The following is a 10898-nucleotide window of genomic DNA, read 5'->3' as shown; positions in this document are numbered from 1 at the left end:
GTTAAATGCATGATTATATGTGTTTTGTTGTGTAAGATATAATGATTCAGGTAAGATATGAAAGTATGTGACTGTATGATATGAAAGTATGTAAGTGTGTTATGAAAGTATGTAACTGCATGTTTACTTAGTTCATTTATGCATGCATGTCTCACCAAGTTTGTTACTTAGCGTGTGAGTGTTTCACACGTAGGATCCAAGAAATCTAAAAAGCAATGATAGGAGGTAGAGACAACATTACATCATCATAGATCAGATCAGAAGCAATTTAATAGTAGGTTCTTTTGTTATAGTAAATAATGTTGGCATGTACCTAAAAGTTTAAATTGTATATGCTCTGGTCAGCTTTTGTAAACTTTTTGATTTAATATATGTAAATTATATAGTTTATTTAAATTGAGTATGAATTTCTCCTCTATTTTATATAAGTAAAGGATTTGAAATGTCAATGCGACACATCAGACTTGTATCCGGGTCGGATACGGGTTGGGGTGTTACAAACTACATTAGAAACAGAACTTAAACGTGAAAATTTGTATTGAATTCGAAGATAAAATGCCAAAAACATTTTACCGAGTTTAAATTTGGCAAAACAGACTTCGGATTTAGACTCAGAACGTCGAAAAACATAAAATATGACTTTTCAAAAATTTTGACTTTTTTGTCAAAGTCAACGGTCAAACTGGTCAAAGTCAATGGTCATGTCAAAGTCAACGTGTCAGAACGATTCGGGTTGACTCAGTTCAGTCCGAGTTGACTAAGAACAGTTCGAGTTGACTCAAACTGGTTCTAAGATATTCTAAGGCTGTGAATGAGCCCCACGCGCCGCGGCGGTGCGTGGTAACGACGATGGGGTCAGTGACAGCGGTTGAGTACTCCAACAGCTTCAATGAACCAAAATTAATCCACAACAGCTCAATATTCAACCCAAAACAATTTAAATCAATCGGAAAAATATTTGAAACTCACCCAAATCAACAATCGATAATAGAGCAATGATGGGTGACGGTTTTAGTCGGGTTTCGAGCTCACGATGGCGAGGAACCCAACTATGACCGCGGTGAGGCGAACTGACGTCACGTTCAGCCAAAAATTGAAGAAATCGACAGTAGCCAACAATTTTCAATGCACATTCAAACATCGATTAACGACTAACAACAATGATCCATGAAAAGGGGATATATGCATTTTGATCGCGAGGGGTTATCGGTCACGCTAGTAGAGTCGATGACGACAACTGAGGTTGGATGAAGATGATTTGACGGTAAGGGGTTCGAATGGCTTACAATCGATTCAGTCCAAATGGTGGTCACTTGGGGTCATTGTCGATTGGGGACGGGTCACCGGAGGATGCTGGTTCTGATGATGGCGACAGGGGCACAATAACGACAGCTGGAGCGGGGTGGTTCGATAGTGGGGCGACGAGGTCGGATTGATTTGGGATTTTACGAATAGGAAGTTTGGGTACTTTGTTTTGAAAATAGGGAATACTTGTGAGTTATATCCCAACAAAATTATTAAAATACATATTGTAACATCTCGAAATCCGGATCAGTGACTAAAATAAGAGTTTTTGAAATTTTAGGGATCAATGTAGGAAAATTTAAAAGTTTAAGGATTTAAATAGGAATATTTCATTATTAGATTAAATTGTAATTATGGAGAGATTAAAGGGGTATTATGATCTTTTTCTTTTAAATGATATTTCCCCCTTATTTAAGAGTGAAACACGTGAGGGGGAGAGTTATCTGGAAGCTCTCTTTTTCTTCTTGCTTTCCTCTTCTTCACGTTGGCTCTAGCTAAAAAGGTAAGATGGATTTTTATTATTGATTTCTTGAATTTCTAAGTATGTTTTGATTCTTTGGGTGTTAAATAAGCTTAAGGAAAGCTTATATGGGATTTAAACAATAAGATGAGTGAATTAGGAAGAGATTTGTAAAATGAGTTTTAAGATGAATTGTTGATATGGTTTGGTTTTTAGAATTTTGATGAGATTTTTGACTTGTCATAAGAAGGATTAAGAAGTCTAAAGCATTAGAATTGAATTTAGAACACATGGAAAGTTTGATGAAATTATTTGATTCAAGAGTTATAGTGAGATATTGAGGATAATGAAGTGTTATAGTGTTTAAAGAGGATTTACATATGTATAGATAAGTTTTAAGGCATAAGGAGAGGTTAATAAGTAGAATTTGGGGATAAAATGTTAAATTTTCAGGCTTAAAAATGAAAATCTGGGCAAGGGGTATCGGTACCTGTTGAGTGGGTACCGATACTACAAGGCTATTTATGAGGAATTGATGCATGGGGTATCGATACCTGTATGAACAATATCGATACCATATGGAAGAGGTTTCGATACCTATGTGGAAGGTAAGGTATCGATACCTGGGGAATTTCGAAGCTAATTTTGGTATCAGTACCTGGGAGGGTATCGGTACCCTAACATAGAGGTATCGGTATCGTGAGGGTGGTACCAATACCACTTAAGTTGGAAAGTTAAAATTGGGGTTTTAATTAATTTATATTGATATGAATCGTATTAAGTAATTCGAATCTTGTCATTCATTAAATTGCGTATTTGTGTAGACATCGATCGAAAGCAAAGTTCGAAATGGCTGTGAGAGTAAAATTCACGAGAGAGAACAAGAGTTTGGTATTGGCAAGTAACTAAGGTGAGTACATGATAGTAAGTATATGTTATGTTAGGGAATTAAAACTTGCGATAAGTCTAATTCCGATATTAGATTACATGATTACAAAGATACAAGTATGGTGTGATATGATGTTTATGAGTACATGAGTATAAGTATATATATATATATAACTAGAAGTTAAGTGCATCTTTAGATATGATTCATGTGAATGCATGTTTGTGTGGTAAATTAGGTAACTATGAGCCATGTGATAATAAGTTGTTTGATTATATGATCATAAGAGATAAGACATATGACAAGAGATATGTGAATATATATTTATATGAATACAAGAAGTGTTATATGAAATGTGACCATGTGATATGTGAACATAAATGACTAATTGACATGAGTTATATGACCATATGAAAGCAAGATCATGTGATATGAAATACATGATAAGAGGATATGAGGCTCTATAAAAGTATTAAATGATATGTAATAAAGAGCTATGAGTTATATGCATATAAGATATGAATATGAGAATGTGTGAATAATATAATTAATAATGCTCATGTTATGTATTATGAGAGCTAGGGGTATAGTTGACATGCCAAGAGTCGAGGGTTCTATGTGGTCTTTTGGGACATATGTGTTCTACGTGGTCCTTCAGGACATATGTGTTCTATGTGGTCCTTCGGGACATAGTGGTCATTCGGGATAAATTCTACGCGCTCGTAGTGAGAATTATACGAGCTGTGGTGACAGCATATATGCATAACATCTATGTACTCACATACCTTAAGTTCTCAAAAGTATATGTGGGCTTTAAAGATAATAAATAACTTGTTATGATAATATGTGTATTCCTTATGAAATGGTATCTGTGTTATATGACATGTATAAATGAAAAATTCATAATCATATGATAATAGGAATGAGGATAATAATAATAAGTGCATATGTGTATTTGTGATATGAGACGTTATGTGTTTGTGTAGGATAGGATAATAGTAATTGTTCATGCATTGTGGTGATTTAGAGGTTATATAATATGTTTATGTCAAGTATATGCTCATATGATAGAAAAGAGTTTGTGATAATAAAATAAGTAGTGATAAGCAGGTTAATGATGGTTAAGTATGTAGGTAAGTATGACGTTGTATTACATGATATGTATGTACATTTGTTAGTTACATACATATTTACATGTCTCACTAAGTCTATGACTTAGCGTGTAAGTGTTTTACACGTAGGTGTTGATAAGCAAGAGGATCAAGCTTAGGACCAACAGAGCAGCATATCTCCACTCAAAGATCAGATCAGAAATATTTTGTAAAGTATGTTTTGTTATGAATTTAGTATGTTGGCATGTAAACAAAGTCATTAAGTATATACGCTATGATGGAGTTTGGTAATGTTCTGAACATGTTTATGTAAAAGAATAACTTTATAGAATGGAAGTTTTAAATTTTCTATGGTTTTATAAAAGTACATGTTTTGAATAGTTAATGGGACACCTCAGATTCGTATCCGGATCGGATACGGGTTGAGGGTGTTATACATTTATTATTAAACTATACACTAATAGTGCCTTAGGGTAAATGGCAGAGGGATGGTTAGCCATACCCTAGGTTATAGGTTCAAATCATCCTAACCACCAATTTTTCGTTTTTTTATTTTTCACTGACCAAAAAAATGAACAAATTCAGGGTTAAGTCCCTAAACTTCTCAAACTTACGAGATTAACCTAGAATCTTTCAAAACTATCCATTTTGGTCCCTTATTTAAATTAAATTAAATTAACTTTACCTTATAAATTTGGGGTGTGACAAGATCTTTAACCGTTAACCGACTGGATCAAAAATTTATAGACCAATTAATCCAAAAAACTTAAATTTGATTGATTAATTCGACTAAAACCAAATTTTAAACACCCATTTCTCCAATTATACGTTGGAGAATTCAAAATAAGCTTTCCATTAGAAGAGGGGTAAATATGTATAATCAAATAAATATGTCGGTGATACGTGTTTGGAATCCAAAAGCTTCATTTTCATTATTCCAAAACAAAGCCACGTGACTATTTCTTTTCTTATATAAATTTTTTAACTGTTTTTTTTTATAAATTTTGTACGGATCATCTAGTTATTCCTTCATACATATATATATATCTAAGTTTGTATTTATTTTTGAGTTAACCTTTTAATAGTATGGGACGATTCGAATTACGTAAAAGTAGCGATTTTTATTGTGACCTTTGAATAGTCTAAGATTATTTATTATTGTCTTATTCTTACATATATATTACTTCTATGATTGATTAAAAAGACGGATTATTTTTATGATTACTCTCATATAGAGTTTTTCCTTTACAAGTTATTTTAATATACAATTATGTTTTTAATTAATATTTTTAAATCGTGTAAAGTGATTATAATTCTTAATTATTGACAACGTTTCTACGGACACTATTGTTCGATGTCAAGATCTCAATAAAAAATAGCAGTCTCTTTAGCTCCAAAGACCACTAAATGAATTTATTTTTTAATAGTTTGCGGTGATTATAATATTGTATCTGTTCAAAAACTTTTTAATTAAATGACAATACACACCTTGTAGACATAACTGTTCGAACTCATGATCTTTAGAAAGAACAATAGTCTCTTTTACCTTTAAATTTTTCTTAATTTATTTTTAATTAATATTTAAACAAATAATAATTCTTAATTAATATAAAATTATATTATAACTTAATCAATGAATATTGTTTAATATATAAATTTCCATATATATAAGATACGTATGTATAAAGCATCTAATTGTATATACAATTTTTAGTACATTCCGATCAGATCAACGGTAACCATTGCTCCAAAAAGTTTCTCATCATTAAACTAGGATAAATTAAGAGATTGTTGTCCAGTTTCGATATTCATATTTAAAATTTTAAAATAATAATTATTATAAGATAAAGAGGATAGAATAAAACAATTATTTACCCATTATATTCTTCTTGTAGGCGTTCACTTTTTAGAAAAATGTTTTTTATTCTAAACATAAGTGCGAAATTATTTCAAAAGAGAGGAGTTGGACACGTGGCTTGTGTTAGGAGATGGGAGCACGGATAGGGTAGGAAAACGGGGGCAGAAGATTTGGATTTCATGTTTTCTTAATACAAAAACAGAGTACGTGAGTGAAACAGATAGAACAGAGAGAGAGAGAGAGAGAGTTTTAGTGGCGAATGATAGGTCGTCGCTGAAAGTGTTGGTTAAGATCCTGGTTTAATCCAAGATTAGATCAGTTGTTATGGCCGCCTGTTCTTCTCTTCTCTTTTCCTTGCTTTTGATTTTCACTTTGTCAGGTTCATATTCTTCGTTTCCAAGTTCCAGCTCTTGTCTCAGTTTTTGAGTTGATTGTCGTTTTCTTTTTCGTTTCCAGAGGAATGAAAACAGAGTTTCTGTTGAGTTTCATATTCATGGCATTTCAAAATCTTATTTTTTTAATAGTTTCCATGCAAAATAAATCATATATTACCGTTTCTTCGATTGTTATCTGAGCTAAGCGCAATTATTTTTTATATAAGATATGATCATTTGTGGGTGATCAATGTTTAGTACACAAGTATAATTAATTTATGCTCAAATAAACTAAAGCTTTAATGGACGGGTTGGATGGAATTTTCTTTTTAATTTGGAAAGTTAATTTCAGGCATCTTCACTTTTTTATGTTTCCAGATTTATCAGTGGAAGTCCATGGTCTTGGAGTTGGAATCAACTATGGCCAAATTGCAAACAATCTTCCATCTCCAACCCGTGTCTCGTACCTTCTCAGATCCCTCAATATCAGCAGAGTTAAACTCTACGATGCAGATCCCAATGTTCTTGTTCCTTTCTCCAACACAAATGTTGATTTCATTATTGGATTAGGGAATGAGTACCTTCAAAACATGACCGATCCGATCAAAGCTCAAAACTGGGTTCAACAACGAGTTCAACCCTACCTTACTCGGACCAGGATCACTTGCATCACCGTGGGGAATGAGGTCTTCAAATACAATGATCATCAGCAATGGTCTAATCTCCTCCCAGCAATGCAAACAGTTTATAATACTCTTGTTAATCTCGGCCTTGATAAACAAGTATCCGTTACCACCGCGCATTCGCTCGATATCCTAGACGTGTCGTTCCCTCCTTCAGCTGGGGCTTTTAGGCAAGATCTTGGGGAATATCTACATGGTATCTTGAACTTCCATGCTCAGGTCAAGTCCCCGTTCTTGATCAATGCCTATCCGTATTTTGCGTACAAGGATAACCCGAATGGGGTGTCATTAGACTATGTGCTTTTCCAACCTAATCAAGGGACAATGGATCCTTCTACCAATTTGAAATATGATAATATGTTGTATGCTCAAGTTGATGCTGTTTATTATGCCATAAAAGGAATGGGGCATACGGATATTGAAGTCCGCGTTTCCGAGACGGGCTGGCCTTCCAAAGGGGATGAAAATGAAGTAGGAGCTACACCAGAGAATGCTGGATTGTATAATGGCAATCTGTTGAAAAGGATAGAACAGAGACAAGGTACACCGGCGAAACCAAATATCCCAATCGACATATATGTTTTTGCTCTTTTCAATGAGAATCTAAAGCCAGGTCCAGCATCTGAGAGGAACTACGGTCTCTTCTATCCTGACGGTACCCCGGTTTATAGCATTGGAGTTCAGGGTTATCTTCCCGAGTTGGTATATTCATCAGCTAGCAAAAATAATGTAAGAAAATTGTTTCTTAATTTGTCAATAACTCGAGCAAGTTATTAAAATAATGACATCTCCATTAATTCTCTTTAGCTTTGAGTTGTTTTGCAGGGATTCTTAGTCTGCAGTCTTTTGATCTTGGCCATGGCATACTTTATCTTCTTTTGAAAATAGGTCCTTTTAACTAGTTAGATAGGTGTCGCAAAGGGAAAATAGTATTTCTGGAGATAATTCAAATTCCAGGGAAGAGGAAATTTCAGGTGAGATATTCAATGCCATTTTAAATGTTGCAGCATACATCAATTAATAAACTATCAAAATTGTCCATCCCTATTTCTGTAAGTAGCAATGTGATGCATGTGCACCATACATGTTAGGCCATGATTGCATGATCCATTTGCATGTGAACATGGATGGATGGTAATGCACTGCACTAGAGTCTAAGCCTCATATTAGTTGATCTCTGCCAACTCAAGTCTCTTTCATTTACTTGACCAGCAACAGCCTCATAGGGTTTTAAATTGTGCTGGCACAGTGTGCATTTTTCATGCTGTTGACCTTCTTTCTGTATCCTTTGAACTCATCAAACACTTGGGGTTTCGAGAATTCGGATTCGAAGTATTCGGATTCCAGGCTTTCTAGTGTTGAAAGATTCCATCTTCTTGTAAGGTTTTGACCCCATGGCATCCACAAACAAGACCCCTTTAATGGGTGGTGTCAACTCCACGTATGCACCCACTGTCTGTCTGGTGTGAAACCTCAAATTGCTATCATATATATATATATATATATATATATTCATTTTAAATATGGTAACGGGTCTCCATCTTTCTTAGCTCAGCCTGCAAAGTTTTATATCATGCATGTGAAATCAATGCGTATCGAAATTCTTCCTTGTCGTTAGCTGTACAAAAGTCCAAATGGGCTTCCATCAAGAAAGAAAAGACAAAGAACCATTAGAATCTGTCAAATGGCCGGCAACCACAACTCACATTTTCCCTTTTATTTTATTTTCCATCATTTTCTCACCTAAAATTAAATCCTGAGGCGGTTGAGCTCTATCTCTAAAGATGAGATGTTCATCGTCTGTTTCTCTTCATTTCCTTCCCCTAAAAGAGAACTCATGGCATCGGCTATTGTTTGTATAATCAGTAATCAGGGTGTTTTCGTTAAATGCAAACTTGGTTCAAATCAGGGTGCTTAAATGTCTGCTCATAATTAAGAAATTGTTTTGATAGTGATTATCGAGCATGCTTTTTCAATTACGAAAACCTCGCATCAGCTTGACAGATAGACCAATTTATTTTACCATTCAACCTGCCGACCAACCTGGCAACGACATCAACTTTTGATCCTCGGCTGGTTTGGTTGGACAATCTCTTACCTGAGGAAGTTGGTAAACTGATTGTCTATCCTACATGAAATATTAATGTATCGCACTTACTCCGATCATATCCTAAAATAGTAGCCTACTAACAACATCAACAGTGTCTTATTTTCATGGAAGTGTGAACATCAAACAAGTTTCATACATATGATCTCAATATTGTACTTTACAACCATGTAAATTTTAGGATACTGAAACAACATCAATCTTCCATAGAGGGAAAAGGAACATGATGAAAACAATAACTGAAATATTTGTACCAACAAACATGGATTTGATGTTTCTTTTATGCATATATTATTTGATTTCCATTATAACATATGATTGATGGATGGGTTTGTTGGTTGGTTCATTTTGTCAGCAGGTATGTGAAAATCACTGAGGAATCCGTTCCAGGAGATGGAGGAGGGCCCTAGTTGAAAGGTGACATTGTGGTAGCCAAGACGGTTAAAACTTGAAATCACTAACAGTTGATACTTAGATTTAAATTATATATATATATATATATAAATTCTTTAATAAAAAAAATACTTAATAAAGATGGTGAAATTGATGAAGATTTTGAAGAAGGCTTCAGCTGGTTTTCATGTTTTTTTTTTTGGATAAATCAAATTTTATTATCCAAAGAGTAGTGTTCTGCTACAAAATACAAACAACCAATCAATACAAAGAATTATACACAGCTGTTACGAAAACAAAGATTGGTTAAGTAATACCCCAAGCAATACATAGGTTAGAATTAATTCTATCATCTCTATTAATATTTTTACCCTTAAGTTGTATTCGCACAGCTTCAATAATAACGTTGAGCAATTCATCGGTAGAGCTGTGACGACCTTAGAAGATTCTGTGATTCATTTCCTCCCACAATGTGTAAAAATAGGTTGTCCAAGAAATCTTTAGAATTGTGATGAGTAAGGATTTCCCTTTCCAAGTTGAGGAAGTATTTTTCAAGCCATTAAGCGATAGGACGGAGCTCCAAAGTTGAACAACAAGAGTGTATTGGCAGAAAATATAGTTTCTTGCTTCTTGATCGTCTCTGCAATTAACACAAGTCCCTTCTGTTGAAATTCTCATTTTGAGTAGCTGATCTTTAGTTGGAAATCTGTTTAACAAAGACATCCAAGCAATCAAACTGAATTTAGGAATGTGCATTGGAAACCAAATTAGATTATGTCAAGGAACTTTCTCCCTTTCGATTTGGATTGTGGTTTTCATGTTGTTTCCTATATAGTCTTTGGAAATATTGTTCTGTATACTGAAATAGATTGTTTTTCTATTGTTATTCTAGCATATTAAGAACTTTATTGTTTTCACTTAATTTCATATTATCATTTTTATATTTATTTCTTAAATTTCTTCTGTACATTATGAGTTATATAAATAAATTAAGATTAAATATTGCTTGTTTGTGTTTTTAAAGATACAATAATCATAAACATTCAATATATTTTTTTGGACAAATCTCTTAATTTACAAGTCACAATTTCAGAAACTATGAACAAATTAAATTATTATATTTAATAAAATATAGTTATTATTATTCTAATAAATAATATATAAATTACTTTTTTTTTAAGAAAAGCATCTTAAATTAGTGGTTAAAAAATCCCAATCCCAAAATTGTATGTCGAGACATGAAGGCCAATAGGGTGGAATCCCAATTCTTGAGCCAATCAAAGAGAATCAAATGCTTACGAATCACAAGGTTAAATCAATAATCTTTTTTAATTCTCAAATTTAATACTTCACTACCTAAATGCACAAGCTTTCCAGAAATGATTTTTAAACCATTACACGTAGATGCGGCTTCAATGGATTAATGGACCATTTATAGTACATTGTTGCCATAATGCATTATTTATTAGTCAAAACATTAAACAAAAGCTACATTAGGGTTTGTGTAAATCATTTATGAATTATTAGATGCTATATTTATGATATATTTTTATAAATAAATTTAATTCTATTAATGTGTAATAAGAGAGTATATTTTGTATTGTCTTAATATCAGAGTTAAGGTATGACAGGACGTGCGGCCTTAGACGTTTCTTGACACTTCTGGGTCTTCTCTGCGACTAAGTAAGCCTTACTCAAACCTAGTGAGCATGCAAACTCA

At 33.4% G+C, this 10898-nt stretch overlaps 1 protein-coding gene across 2 annotated transcripts; it reads left to right on the top strand.

Moving 5' to 3' along the window:
- Positions 1-6282: 6282 nt before the first annotated feature.
- LOC120211892 (glucan endo-1,3-beta-glucosidase 14-like) lies at positions 6283-9336 on the top strand. Of its 2 annotated transcripts, none has more exons than XM_039210374.1 (3): positions 6283-7407; positions 7504-7652; positions 9144-9336. In XM_039210374.1, the coding sequence occupies exons 1-2, from the start codon at positions 6298-6300 to the stop codon at positions 7558-7560; spliced, it is 1167 nt and encodes a 388-aa protein (XP_039066305.1). In that variant the 5' UTR covers positions 6283-6297; the 3' UTR covers positions 7561-7652; positions 9144-9336. The 2 variants fall into 2 exon arrangements, with proteins under 2 accessions (XP_039066305.1, XP_039066297.1); XM_039210366.1 differs by having other exon boundaries at positions 9141-9336.
- Positions 9337-10898: the final 1562 nt, after the last annotated feature.

The sequence above is a fragment of the Hibiscus syriacus genome, unplaced genomic scaffold, assembly GCF_006381635.1.
Source record: "Hibiscus syriacus cultivar Baekdansim isolate YM2019G1 unplaced genomic scaffold, ASM638163v2 tig00000715_pilon, whole genome shotgun sequence".
Taxonomy (NCBI): domain Eukaryota; kingdom Viridiplantae; phylum Streptophyta; class Magnoliopsida; order Malvales; family Malvaceae; genus Hibiscus; species Hibiscus syriacus.
The sequence above is the reverse complement of the archived record's forward strand: the minus strand, read 5'-3'. Positions and strand labels throughout refer to the sequence as shown.

Coding starts and splice junctions, on each gene's coding strand:
- LOC120211892 (XM_039210374.1), top strand. CDS start 6,298: ATGGACGGGTTGGATGGAATTTTCTTTTTAATTTGGAAAGTTAATTTC. Junction 7,408..7,503: donor CATCAGCTAGCAAAAATAAT/GTAAGAAAATTG, acceptor GTTGTTTTGCAG/GGATTCTTAGTCTGCAGTCT.